Source organism: Heterodontus francisci, chromosome 8 (genome assembly GCF_036365525.1).
Source record: "Heterodontus francisci isolate sHetFra1 chromosome 8, sHetFra1.hap1, whole genome shotgun sequence".
Lineage (NCBI taxonomy): Eukaryota > Metazoa > Chordata > Chondrichthyes > Heterodontiformes > Heterodontidae > Heterodontus > Heterodontus francisci.
In genome coordinates, this window is record NC_090378.1 from 51171308 (window position 1) to 51186138 (window position 14831).

General features: G+C 42.5%; 1 protein-coding gene across 3 annotated transcripts in view; it reads left to right on the forward strand.

The window, feature by feature from the left end:
* Positions 1 to 2227: 2227 nt before the first annotated feature.
* The window catches only part of eps15 (epidermal growth factor receptor pathway substrate 15), a 217462-nt gene continuing 204858 nt past the window's right edge, over positions 2228 to 14831 (forward strand). Inside the window, exon 1 of one of the 3 annotated variants that reach the window (XM_068037147.1) lies at positions 2228 to 2281. In XM_068037147.1, coding sequence (XP_067893248.1) covers positions 2255 to 2281 — 27 coding nt within the window. In that variant the 5' untranslated portion in view covers positions 2228 to 2254. Of the gene's footprint in view, positions 2282 to 2376; positions 2561 to 14831 lie in introns of those variants that run through there. The other 2 variants (XM_068037148.1, XM_068037145.1) reach the window with 2 other exon arrangements.

The window sequence follows — 14831 nt, forward strand, 5'->3', positions numbered from 1 at the left end:
AAGTTTACTTTAAATTTTGATGGATATTCTAAGATATTTTGCTATAACATTAGCAGGGTTAAACTTTTGGATTCTATGTTAGAAATAAGATTATGTGTTACATCTCTTAGTAATATTTGATATTGTGATATACTTATCCACTTAAAAGTGTATTGCATGTTAAATTCTTTAATAAATATATAAAAGTTAATAAATCGTCTCATGTAGTATTCTGTATACAACTACAAGAACCTCCTCTCTGCGTCTCTTTAAGTGGAGAGATACATATTGAAGAGAGTTTTCCAGACACTTATAATATCCGGGATATTTATGACTTAGCCATAACTATTTTAAAAATAGGTTGTGCATAAGACGGTAATATTCTCTGTTAGTTTTCTTTCCTTGAGGGAAAACTAGTTCAATTATTTGGACCCAAATAAATGCCTATAAGAATTTGTCTGGTTTGAACTTAATTAAAAGAGATTCATAGGGATGTGCTCCTGATTTGGTTTAGTCTCTATAAGGTGTTAAAGTCATAAATCACTTCACAAAATCCTGGCAGTAATACTGAAGACTTGGGCTGTAGAACCAGCCGTGCTCCTAACCAAGCTGTTCCAGTATAGCTACAACACAGTCAGCTACCCAACATTGTGGAAAATTGCCCAGCTTTGTCCTATCCACAAAAAGCAGGACAAATTCAATCTGGCCAATTACCACCCCATCAGTCTACTCTCAACCATCAGCAATACGATGGAAGGTGTCGTTGACAGTGCTATCAAGTGCCACTTAAACAGCAATAACGTGCTTACCTGTGCTCAGTTTGGGTTCTGCCAGGGCAACTCGACTCCTGATCTCATTACAGCCTTTGTCCAAACATGGACAAAAGAGCTGAACTCAAGAGGTGAGGTGAGAGTGATTGCCCTTGATATCAAGGCAGCATTTGACCGAGTGGCATCAAGGAGCCCTAGCCAAATTGATGTCCATGGGAATCGGGGGAAAACTCTCCACTGGTTGGAGTCATACCAAGCACAAAGGAAGGTGGTTGTGGTTGTTGGAGGCTAATGATCTCAGCCTCAGGACAGCACTACAGGAGTTCCTCAGGGTAGTGTCCTAGGCCCAACCATCTTCAGCTGCTTCATCAATGACTTTCCCTCCATTATAAGGTCAGAAGTAGGGATGTTCGTTGATGATTGTACGATGTTCAGTACCATTCGCAACTCCTCAGATACTGAAGCAGCCCATGTCCATGTGCAGCAAGACCTGGACAACATTCAGGCTTGGGTTGATAAGTGGCAAGTAACATTCATGCCACACAAGTGCCAGGCAATGACCATCTCCAACAAGAGAGAATCCAACCATCTCCCCTTGACATTCAACGACATGCCATCGTTGAATCCCCCATTATCAACATCCTGAGGGTTACCATTGACCAGAAACTGAACTGGAGCAGCCACATAAATACTGTGGCTACAAGAGCAGTTCAGAGGTTGGGAATTCTGCGGTGAGTAACCCACCTCCTGACTCCCCAAAACCTGTCCACCATCTACAAGGCACAAGTCAAGAGTGTGATCGAATACCCTCCAGTTGCCTGGATGTGAGTGGTTCCAACAACACTCAGGAAGCTTGACACCATCCAGAACAAAGAAGTAGGCCTGATCGGCATCCTATCCACCACCTGAAACATTCACTCCCTCCACCATTGACGCACCTTGGCAGCAGTGTGTATCATATACAAAATGCGCTGCAACACACCTCCTTCGACAGCACTTTCCAAACCCGTGACCTCTTCCACCTAGAAGGACAAGGGCAGCAGATGCATGGGAACAGCACCATCTACAAGTTCCCCACCAAGCCACACACCATCCTGACTTGGAAATATATCATCATTCATTCATTGTTGATCCTGGAACTCCCTCCCTAACAGCACTGTGGGTGTACCCGCACCAGATGGACTGCAGCGATTCAAGAAGGCAGCTCACCACCACCTACTCAAGGACAATTAGGGATGGGCAATAAATGCTGGCCTAGAAAGTGATGTCCACATCCCATCAAACAAATGAAAAAAGATGGCCTTGTTTACTCCTCAAGTACAGACGTCGGCTGAAGAAGGGGGGAAAATTCGTTCTTTTTTATATACAGTGGTTAGGAAACTGCACTGAGATAAAGTGCTACAGGAAGTTTATTCCATCTGGAAATCCAGTGCCAGGTTTTATTTGTGGTCCTAAAGTTCACGAACTTTTTTCAGTGCATGATGGGCTAAAGTGTAGGAAACAGCATGGCGGGTCAGTTTACACTCACTCAGGTAAAAGCTCATTTAAAATATTGGGGCTGTTACAACGTTTGGGACGATATTTGTTCGGGAAAAAAAACAGGGGGCGCTGAAGAAATGCGGCTCCGGTCGTTCAGAGGAATTGAATTTTTTTCTGTAAAGTTCGCCTTGTATTGGGGCCTGTGTGGCAGCAACAACCGGAGACAAGGAAACTAACCTATGGGCGTAGTTTGTGGGAAGCTGTGCGATTTTGTTGAGGTTTTGGATGAATTGCAGTGCCAGCTCAGAGGCCGGAAGACAGCTTCAGATGGGGTAGGCCAGGCAGTTATTTTGTTGCAACTGGGAGGGCGAAGCCAGCAGGATTTGAACTGTATCAGGAATATGTTACATTGATGCAACTTATTGTGGTACTTCATAAATAAATGTCTCTAACTTAAGGGAAACGGCATGTGTACGCATATAATTCAATTCCTTTCAAGTTTATTTCTTCTATCCTGGGTGATGCTAAATAAATCTGAGTGCCAGCGTTTATTCTTTGCCATTTTCTCATTTATATGGACACAGAACTTCCTGCCTAGCCTTATTTCCAGACAAGTAGTGCATTACACAGTTTAAAGCTTCTGTCCTTCTAAAACGGTGTTTTACAGCAAGCGATGCTTTTGGAACAGATTGCCTGAAATTTTTGTCTCAGTACATCAACTGATATCGAATAAAATCGTTCCGTGTCTGTGCCGGCTCTCTGGAAGACATCAGGGAGACCAAATGCAGATTGGGTGACTGCTTTGTAGAACATCTCCACGCAGTCCGCAAGCATAACCCCAAGCTTACGGTTGCTTGCCATTTTAATTTACCACCGTGCTCTCACGCCCACATTTCTGTCCTTGGCCTTCTGCAGTGGTGTTCTATTGAAGCTCGACGCAAACTCGAGAAACTTCATCTTATCCGATTAGGCACTCTACAGCCTTCTGGACTCAACATTGAGTTAAACTTCAGTCTATGACCACCATTTTGATTTTTTTTTTAACCATGTACCAGTCTTAAACTTGTTTTTCATGTTTTTGCTTTTGGACAGAGCTGTTCATTGTTCTGCCATTAACACACTGTCTGGACAAATGCTTTGTCTTTTACTATGGCTATTACCACTCCCTTTGCCTTTGTTCCATGACATCTTTGTTATTTAATCTCTCCTGCCCTCTCACAGACCCCTTTTGTTGTTCCCCCTCCCCCTTTCACTTGCTCAATGTCAGCTACATTTCTAACCTTTGCCAATTCTGATGAAAGGTTACAGATCTGAAACATTAACTCTGTTTCTCTCTCCACAGATGCTGCCAGACCTGCTGAGTATTTCCAGCACTTTCTATTATCTCTAGAAGAACAACTCAGATAGTCTCACTCTGCTTTTCCCTGTAGCCCTGCAAATTATTTCCTTTAGATAATTATCCAATAGAATTTTGAAAGCCATGATTGAATCTGCCTCTGCCACACTCTCGAGCAGTGCATTCCAGTTTCTAACCACTTGCCGCATAAATTTTTTTCCCTCATGTCGCCTTTGGTTCTCTTCCTATTCATTTTAAAACGGTGTCCTCCGGTTCTCAACCCTTCTGTCAGTGGGAGCAGTTTCTCCCTATCTGCTCTGTCCAGACCCCTCATGATTTTGAACAACTCTATTACATCTCCTCTCAACATTCTCTAAAGAGAACAGCCCCAGCTTCTCCAATCTATCTCTGTAACTGAAGCCCTCTCATCCCTGGAACCATTCTTGTAAATCTTTTCTGCATCCTCTCTAATGCTTTCACAATCTTCCTAAAGTGTGGTGCCCAAAGTTGGCACAAACTCCAGTTGAGACTGAACCAGTTCACCATAACTTCCTTGCTTTTGTACTCTCTGCCTCTATTTATAAAGCTCAGCATCTCGTATACCTTATTAACAGCTTTCTCAACCTGCCCTGCCAGCTTCAACAATTTGTGGACGTATAAGCCCCAGGTCCCTCTGCTCCTGTGCCTCCTTTAGAGTTGTTTCCTTTATTTTACTCCTTCTCGTTCTTCCTCCTAAAATGTAGCACTTTACACTTTTCTGCATTAAATTTTGTCTGCCATGTGGCTGTGCATGCCACCAACTTGTCTATGTCTTGAGGTATATCCTCATGGTTCACAACTTGCAAGTTTTGTGTCATGTGCAAATTTTGAAATTGTACCCTGCACACCCTAGTCTAAGTCGTAATATAGATCAAGAAAAGCAGTGGTCTTAGTACTGATCCCTGGGGAACCCTACTCTATACCTTACTCCAGTCCAAATAAACAACTGTTCACCATTATTACTACTATCTGTTTCCTGTCACTCAGCAAACTTTGTATCCATGTTGTCACTGTCTCTCTTTTATTCAATGGGCTTTAACTTTGCTGCCAGGCCTGTTATGTGGCACTTTACGAAACAGCTTTTGGAAGTCAATTTGCTTTACACAAGAGCAGTATATCATGTAATGCACAGTGCTTGCTGTTGTGTTCCTTTCGGATCACAAATTTAATTGCTGTTAAGTGAACGTAGACTGAGGTCAGAATTTAGCATGTCTAGCGACAAGTCAGAACTTTGGCTTTTTCTTTTAAAAGTGTGGCTGGTAAAGACATTCAGGAATTGCAGATATTCTGGCTCTGTTGTCATTTAAGGTTTTTTAACATGAAATAACTTCCTTTTTCTTTACATTTAAAAAAAAATTGTCACCTGATTTTGGGAGATCAAAATAGCTCTTGAATGCTGCATATGCAACACATGATTTCTGTGTGCGAGCTTACAAGGTTGAAAATTATGAGAGAAGTTCAGAGGACTGTGAAAATTGAAGAAGTTTGTTACAATCTCACTGGTCAAGCAGCCGCTGTTATATTTTGTTCTGTACACCTTTTTGGCCTTTTTACTTTTTAGTTTGTATCATTTGTTACTGTCACCACAATTGCAAATTACCTTTATCTTTTGAGTATAGTTTATGCTTATTGCAATGTTTTACTACATTAGAACAAGTATTGGTCCAAATGTCAGCTGACAGGAAGAGCACCATTGTTTTGTAGACTGACCCACCTCTTTTAAACTCAACTGTAATTATTAAATATCATTTACTAACAATTCTCCTTAGGGCATTATGTCTGATTGTAAGTGCCCATCTACAGTTTTAGGTCGTAGAGTCATAAAGAAAAAAAGAAAAGAAAGATTAGCATTTATATAGCATCTTTCATGAGCACCGGATATATCAAAGAGCTTTATGGCCAATGAAGTGCTTCTGGAGTGTCGTCACTGTTGTAATTCAGGAAACGCAACAGCCAGTATGTGCACAGTAAACTCCCACAGACAGCAACGTGATAATGACCGGATAATTTTTTTTTGCAATGTCAATTGACCGATAAATATTGGCCAGGACACTGGGGAAAACTCCTCTGCTCTTCGAAATAGTGCCATGGAATCTTTTACATCCACTCAAGCAGATGGGGCCTCGGTTTAATGTCTCACCCGAAAGAAGGCACCTCCGACAGTGCAACGCTCCCTCAGTACTGTACTGGAGTGTCAGCCTTGATTTTTGTGCTCAAGCAGAGTCATTTTGACACAGGAGGCCATTTGGCCCATTGAATCCATGCTGGCTCTCTGTAGAGCCATCCAATCAATCCCATTTTCCTGCTTTATCCCCTTAGCCCTGCAAGTTTATTTCCCTCAAGTGCCCATCCAATTTCCTTTTGAAAGTATTCATTGTCTCTGCTTCCTCTACCCTCGTCGGCAGCGAGTTCCTGGCCACTATGTTGCTGTGTAAAAAAAAAAATGTTCTTCTTCGCATTCCCCTGCATCTCTTGCCCAAAACCTTAAATCTGTGTCCTCTAGTCCTTGTGCCACCAGATAGTGGGAACAGCTTTTGTTTGTCTACTTTATCTAAACTTGTCATAATCTTGTACACCTCTATCAAACATCCCCTCAATCTGCATTGCTGCAAAAAGAACAACCCTAGCTTCTCCAACCTAACCTTGTAGCTAATATCTCTCATCCCTGGAACCATTCTGGTAAATCTCCTCTGCGCCCTTTCAAGGACCCTCACATCCTTCCTAAAGTGCGGTGACCAGAACTGGACACAGTGCTGTAGTTGTGACTTAGCCAGAGCTTTATAAAATTTCAGCGTAATTTCCCAGCTTTTGTTTTTGGTTCCATTTACCCTGACTATATCACCTCTTATCCCACTGAAGTCAGCCTTCTTCCAAATTAGAAGTTCTACTTTAGATTGTTCTGATCACTCTTACCCAGGTGTTCCCCCACAGACACTTGTTCCACTTGCCCAACCTGTTCTCCAGCACAAGATCCAGCAATGTCTCCTTCCTAGTTAGACTGAGAACATACTGGTCATAGAAGATCTCCTGAAAACATTTCAGAAATTCCCCCCCACCCCCTTACTCTTTATTCGAACATTATCCCAATCGATATTTGGGTAATTAAGTTCCCCCAATATCACCACTGTATAGTTCTTGCACATCTCTGTGATTTCTCTGCAGATTTGCTCCTGTATCTCTTTCCCACTATTTGGAGGCCTATAGAATACCTTCAGTAGTGTGCTCATACCCTTTTTGCTTCTCAACTCTGCAATGTCTTCCCTAATTAGTACTGCCACTCCACCTCCCTTCTTACCTTCCCTATCTTTTCTGAACACTTTGTATCCTTGAGTATTAAGTGCTCAGTCCTCACCATTTTTAAGCCATGTTTCCCTTATTGCAGCTACATCATATTCCTAAACCATTATTTGTGCTTGCAGCTCACCAAACTTATTCACCACGCTTTTGTGCATTTATATAAGTGCATTGTAAAACTATCTTTGTATTCCTCATAGTCCTTCTTAGTCTGCTGCTATATAATATGGTACTACTTACTTCTCTAGTACAATCCAACACTCTCACTCCTTTATGCACTTTATTCCTCCTTTCTACTTCTATATTCTGGTGCCATCCCCCTGTCAATTTAGTTTAAACCCTCCTTAACCACACTAGTGAACCTCCTTGTGAGGACATTGGGCTGAATCCTGTTGAGATGCAACCTGTCCCGTTTGAATAGGTGCCTTCTGCTCCAGAACTGGTCCCAATGTCACAAGAATCTGAAGCCCTCCCTTCTGCACCATTGCTTCATGCCACACATTGATTCTCCCTATCTTCTTACTTCTACTCTCACTAGTGCATGGCACTGAGAGTAATCCAGATATTACTACCTTCAAGGTCCGACTTTTAACTTCCTCCTTGCTCCTGAAAATCTGACTGTAGGATCTCAATACCTGCTCTCTCTGTTGTTGGTACCGACGTGTACCACAACTTCTGGCTCACTCCCTTCCCCCTGGAGAATATCCTGCACCCTCTCCATGATGTCTTTTACCCTGGTACCAGAGAGGCAACATACCATGCAGGACTGACGATGATGGTTGCAGAAATGCCTGTCTGCCCCCAACTGTGGAATCTCCTATAATAGTTACATTTCTACTCTTTACTGTTCCCTCCTGTGCAGTCCCTTGCCCATTGGTGCCATGGTCTGGACTGCATTCCTCCAAGGCATTGCTCAGACTCCAAAGCTGGTACCGGTTTGAGAATGGCACACACCCAAATACTCCTGCAACTCCTGCTTCTTCCTCCTCCAGACCGCCACCCATCTAGTATCCTGAACTCTCCCTACCTGTGGGTAGACCACCTCCTGGAACATGCGATATAGGAAGCTCTCATCTTCCCTGTTGCTCCGCAGTGACTCCAGCTGCCCTTCAAGCTCAGAAATCCTGAGCTCGAGCTCTAGCAGCTGGAGACACTTACTACTCACGGGGTCCCCCAAGACACGTGAAGTGTCCTGAAGTGGCCACATGGCGCAGGAATTGCAAGCAACAGATTCGAGCTGTCCATTCATGATCTAAAAAAAAACTCTATTGCCTATTGAATAATTTAGTTAGTACCTTGTATAAACTATTCATTTTAATTAATGTCTCTAGACCTGCTGTGTGTCTTATTAATTCAGTTACCCTCAATTAAAATTTTATTAATTAATCTAAGCAGTAAATTTAATACAATACTTCATGGTTTCCAGACCACTGCTCTTGTTTTGAGAGAAAAAAACCTTAAAAATCACCAACCAATCACCTACCTGCTGTCCTCTGACATTACTCCTTGGTTTTTATTGGCAACGCCATGGAAGGTCCGCTGTTCCCCTGTTCTGACTTATCAGCCACTCCCGCTGTTGCTGCCTCCAATCAGTTTTGCTCTTTCCCCTGCTCTGATTTATCAGCGGTCGCTGTTTCCCCCTCCAGTAAGGCACTAAATGATAAAATTCTGATGCAGTAGGATTGTGAGAAAAAAAGAAAAACTTGCATTCATATAGCACCTTTCATGACCACAGACCATCCCAAAGTTCTTTACAGCTAATTAAGTACTTTTTGAAGTATAGTTGTTGGTGTAATATAGGTAGCGCAGCAAGCTCCCACAAACAGCAATATGATAATGACCAGGTAATCTGTTTTTGTGATGTTGATTTGAGGGATAACTATTGTCCAGTACCGGGGATAACTCTCCTCTTCTAAATAGTACCTTAGGATCTTTTGCATCCATCTGAGAGGTGAGATGAGTCCTCCGATGGTGCAGCACTCCTTCAGTACTGTGCTTCAGCCTCTTCACTCTTGCCTTCTGACTCAGAGGCGAGATGGCAGCAACTGCACCATGGCTGATTTTGATGCTGATGTGAAAAGAGTGCTGCTGGAGGGCACAGTGTGAAGAAGGGAGTTTGGTAAGTGATTGGATTTTAAGGGTTAATCTCTCTAAAGTGTAGTTTTTGTCTTGTTTACATCTAGCAATTAACTAAAATTACTTTTTAAGTTAAGAGGCAAGTTCTTACAGTTTTAAACAGGATATACAAGCTCTGAGTAGCTGTAGTTAGTTAATTCGGTAGCTATCTTAAACTGGTTTCTGAGCTCTAGCAAAGCTGACATTATTTTCAGAGAGTATAAATTCAGGGGACTCTTAGTGCTGCTTGTCTGCAATGACTGCTGCTGGAGGGCACAGAGTGTGAAGAAGGGAGTTTGGTAAGTGAGGGAATTCAGTAAGGAGGGGAACTATACATTAATTAAGAAAAAATAAATAATTAAATTAACATCAGAAAGATGGCAGGGCAGGTGATGTGTCGCGGCTGCAGTATGTGGGAGCTCCTGGATGCCACGGCGATCCATGGCAATCACGTCTGTAGTAAGTGTCTGCGGCTTGAGGAGCTTCAGCTCAGAGTCATTGAGCTGGAGGCTGAGCTGCAGACACTGCAATGCATCAGGGTGGGGCAAAGTTACCTGAAAACTTTGTTCCAGAAGGCAGTCACACCCCTTAGGGTAGAGTCATCTGTTTTGGTCAGTGATCAGAGACAGGATGGTGTGACAGCAAGTCAGGCAGGTAAGGGGATTGAGAAGGTGGGAGTGGAAACAAGTTGGAGGTTCTTGCAGCTTGTTTGAACAAGAGTGAGGGCTGTAGTGTGGATGAGCAAACTGACCATGGCACCATGGTACAGGAAGTCTTTCAAGTGGGGGGAGCAAAAGGGAAAGTAGTGGTAGTCGGGGACAGTGTAGGGAGGGGGATTGACACTGTTCTCTGCAGCCAAGGGTGAGAGTTCTGAAGGTTGTGTTGCCTGCCCGGTGCCAGAGTTCGGGACATCTGCTCTGGACTGGCGAGGAACTTAGAGTGGGAGGGGGAGGATCCAGTCATTGTGGTCCACATAGGTATCAACGACATAGGCAGGACAAAGTTCTGCACAGTCAGTATGAGGAGCGAGGCACCAAATTATGAAGCAGAACCTCAAAGGTAATAATCTCTAGATGCAACTTGGAGTAGGGCAAATAAGATTAGAGAAGTGAATGCGTGGCTCAAAGTCTGGTGCAGTAAAAGTGTGTTATAGTTCATGGGGCATTGGCACCAGTACTGGGGAAAGTGGGGGCTGTACCTTTGAGACGGTCTTCACCTGAACCGTGCTGGGACCAGTGTTCTAGCGAGCCACGTACCTAGGGAAGTAGTGGGGACAAGGGATCAAATTTGGGAAGATGTGGTAAATCAAAGAGGAGAGAGAAAGGTCTTAATATGGGAAAAGTTAAACAGACTGTGACAGGAAGGGACAGAGAGTACAAATCTAAGAGTAAATCAACAGATAAGGCTAGAGGTTACAAAAATAATAAAAGGACAAAACTATGGGCTCTGTATCTGAATGCACGTAGCATTCAAAACAAACCAGATGGACTGAAAGTGCAAATAGAAATAAATAAGTGCGATCTGATAGCCTTTACAGAGACATGGCTGCAGGGTGACATACATTGGGATCTGAATATTGAAGGGTACATGGCATTTATGAAGGACAGGAAGTGAGGAAAAGATGGAGGGGTGGCTCTGTTAATTAATGATGGTATTAGCACAATAGAGAGGGATGACCTAAAGTCAGGAAACCAGAATGTAGAAGTGGTTTGGGTTGAGATGAGAAATGATGAAGGCGAGAAGTCACTTGTGGGAGTGTTGTACAGGCCCCCTAACAGTAACCACACGGTAGGATGAGATATAAAGGAAGAAATAATGGGTGCTTGTCAGAAAGGTATGGCGATAATCATGGGGGATTTTAATCTACATATAGACTGGAAAAATCAGATGGGCAAAGGTAGTCTAGATGAGGAGTTCATAGAATGTTTTCAAGATAGTTTCTTAGAACAGCATGTTCTGGAGCCAACCAGACAGCAGGCTATACTAGACCTGGTATTGTGTAACAAGATAGGATTAATTAATGACCTCATAGTGAAGGCGCCACTAGGCTGCAGTGATCATAGTATGATTGAATTTTACATTAAGTTTGAGGGAGAGCAGAGTGGGTCTAAGACTAGTATTTTAAACTTAAATAAGGGCAAATATGAGGGCATGAAAGCAGAGCTAGCAAAAGTGACCTGGCAAAGTAGGTTAAGGGACAGGTGAATAGAGTTACAGTTGCAGACATTTAAGGGGATATTTCAGAATACGCAGAATAGATACATGCCAACAAGAAAAAAAATTCCAGGGGGAGGACCCACCGTCCGTGCTTAACTAAAAAAAAAGTTAAAGATAGTATCAAACTTAAAGAAAAAGTGTATAATTGCTTAAAGATGAATGGCAGGTCAGAAGATTGGACACAATATGAAAAACAGCAAAGAATGCCAAAAAGATTAATAAGAGAGAAAAATTAGAGTACGAGAGAAAGCTGGCTGGAAATATAAAAACAGATAGTAAGAGTTTCTATAGATATTTTAAAAAGTTAACAAAGTGAGTGTTGGTCCTATCGAAAGTGAGTTTGGTGAATTAATAAAGGAAAATAAGGAGATAGCAGATGAATTGAACAGGTATTTTGCATCAGTCTTCACCATAGAGGATACAAGTAACGTCTCAGAAATAGTTGCAAATCAAGAAATGGAAAGGAATGAGCAACTCGAGAAAATTACAATCACCAGGGAAGTGGTACTGACCAAATTGTTGGAGCTGCGGGCTGACAAGTCCCCGGGTCCTGATGGACTTCACCTTAAGGTCTTAAAAGAAGTGGCTAGTGAAATAGTTGATGCGTTGGTTCTAATTTTCCAAATTCCCTAGATTTGGGGAAGGTTCCATGAGATTGGAAAATAGCAAATGTAAAAGGGAGGGAGACACAAAGCAGGAAACTACAGGCCAGTTAACTTAACATCTGTCATAGGGAAAATGTTAGAAGCTATTATTAAAGACGTTCTAGCAGGGCACTTAGAAAAATTCAAGGAAATCAAGCAGAGTCAACATGGTTTTGTGAAAGGGAAATCATGATTAACCAATTTATTGGAGTTCTTTGAAGAAGTAACATGTGCTGTGGATAAAGGGGATCCAGTGGATGTACTGTACTTGGATTTCCAGATGGCATTTGATAAGGTGTCACATCAAAGGTTATTGCGGAAAATAAAAGCTCGTGGTGTAGGGGCTAACATATTGGCATGGATAGAAGATTGACCAGCTAACAGCAAACAGACAGTAGATATAAATAGATCATTTTCTGGTTGGCAAGATCTAACGAGTAGTGTGTCACAGAGATCGGTGCTGGGGCCTCAACTTTTTACAAGTAATAATGAAGGGACCAAAGGTATGGTTGCTAAATTTGCTGATGACACAAAGATAGGTAGGAAAGTAAGTTGGGAAGAGGACATAAGGAGGCTCCAAAGTGATATAGATATGTTAAGTGAATGGGCAAAGATCTGGCAAATGGAGTATAATGTGGGAAAATGTGAAATTGTCCAATTTGGCAGGAAGAATAAAGAAGAAACATAATATCTATATGGTGAGAGTTTGAAGAGCTCTGAGATGCAGAGGGATCTGGGTGTCCTAATGCATGAATTGCACAAGGTTAGTATGCAGGTACAGCAAGTAATTAGGAAAGCTAATAGAATGTTATCGTTTATTGCGAGGGGAATTGAGTACAAAATTAGGGAGGTTATGCTTATACAGGGTGTTGGTGAGACCATATCTGTAGTACTGTGTGCAGTATTGGTCGTCTTATTTAAGCAAGGCTGTAGATGCTTTAGAAGCAGTTCAGAGAAGGTTTACTAGACTAATACCTTGGTCTTATGAGGAAAGGTTGGACAGTCTAAGCTTGTATCCCCTGGAGTTTAGAAGAGTAAGAGGCGACTTGATTGAAACATAAGATCTTGAGGGGCCTTGACAGGGTGGATGTGGAAAGGATGTCTCCTCTTCTAGGAGAATCTAGAACTAGGGGTCACTGTTCAAAAATAAGGGGTTGCCTATTTAAGGCAGAGATGAAAAATTTTTTTCTCTGAGGTCATGAGTCTTTGGAAGTCTCTTCCTCAAAAGGCAGTTGAAGCAGAGTCTTTGAATATTTTTAAGGCAGAGGTAGATAGATTCTTGATAAGTAAGGGGGTGAAAGGTTATTGGGAGTAGGCGGGAATGTGGAGTTGAGGTTACAATCAAATGAGCCATGATCTTGTTGTATAGCGGAGCAGGTTTGAGGGGCCGAGTGGCCTACTCCTCTTCCTATTTTGTATGTTCGTATGTAAGATGTGATGTGAAATAGGCTAGCTGTGTTACATTATATGTTAACGTGCTTTTGCCTTTTTTGTGATTTTCTCATTTAGACCTTTATAATGTGCATCTGTTTTTATTCGGCCTAACAACTCATTCTTGTTGGTGAAAGTTGCTGTCTAGATCCTTGCTGTGAAGTATGTTGCTATGCAGTTTTGACTCAGCATTGATATTCTGCAAACCATTGTTACGACCAGGTGAGGAAGGGATCTCGCGCTTCCCTCTCTTCCCTTTCCTGGTTTGGCTTTAACAGGGTTTAACTTTTAATCAGTGTTTTTAGCTTCCCCTCAGTGAGTCCTTTTAAACAAGTTATGTTCAGTATCCAGTAAACATTCAAATAGTGTTCCATATGCCGAAATTAATATGTTTCCATTTGGCAGGTGTGGTTTTCGTCACAGCTGAACCTCCGGCTGAATGAAATGCGACATTAGGGGCAGCATTTAATTATAAATTAGAAGGAAAAGAAAGTACAGGGAAACACACATACATTTCTCTCATTCATTCATTCATTCATTCAGAAATCTTAAGATTGTTACAGCCTGTCTTTCCTTTGTAGCAGTGCTGCTTTAAACTGCTCCTTTTTCCTTGAGGTGGGTCTGAGATAGTTATGTTTTGGTAGAGAGCCTGGCCAAGGCATCAGCGATTATATTGCTTTTTCCTGCGATGTCGGTAATTTTTAATTGGTAGGTTTGTAAGAGCAGGCTCCACCGAAACAGCCTGGCATTTTGGGTTTTGAACCTCTCCACAAAAGTCAAGGGGTTATGGTCAGTGTAAACCATCTTCTGCCTATATCCATTTTGCACATAGATGTTGAAGTGCTGCAGAGCCAACAACATCCCCAGCGTCTCTTTCTACAGTGGAGTACCTTTTCTGGTGCTGATGTAACGTTTTGGAGAAGTACCCGACTCAATGCCTGTATCATCATTCTGGAGCAGGACAGCACCTACCCCTAGGTCACTGGTGTCAACTGCCACTTTATAGGGTTTATCGAAGTCGGGAGCTGCTCGGACCGGTTTGTTCGTCAATATGGCCTTTAGCCTCTCGAAAGCGGTTTGGCACTTTTCTAATCACACCACCTTTGCCTTTTTCTGCAGTAAGTCAGTTAGTGGGGCATCTACAACGCTGAAATTTGGAACGAATTTGCAGTAAAACCTGCATATCCCCAGGAAATGCATGATTTCCCGTTTTGAGGTAGGGACGGGAAAATCCACCAGTGCTTGTACTTTTGCTGCCCTGGGTAGCACTTGCACTTGTCCCATCACATGCTCGAGGTAGGTCACTTGGGCTTTCGCAAATTCAGTTTTGGTGAGGTTTGCTACCAGGTGGGTTGCCTGTAATTGTTGAAAGAGGGTGTCTAATTGGGCTAACTGGTCCCCCCAGGTCTCGCTGTATACCAACAGATCATCTAGGTATACCACACAGTTAGGTAGGCCAGCCACCACCTGGTTCATCAGCCTTTGGAAGGTGGCGGGGACATTCTTAGCCCAAAAGGCATTACTCAG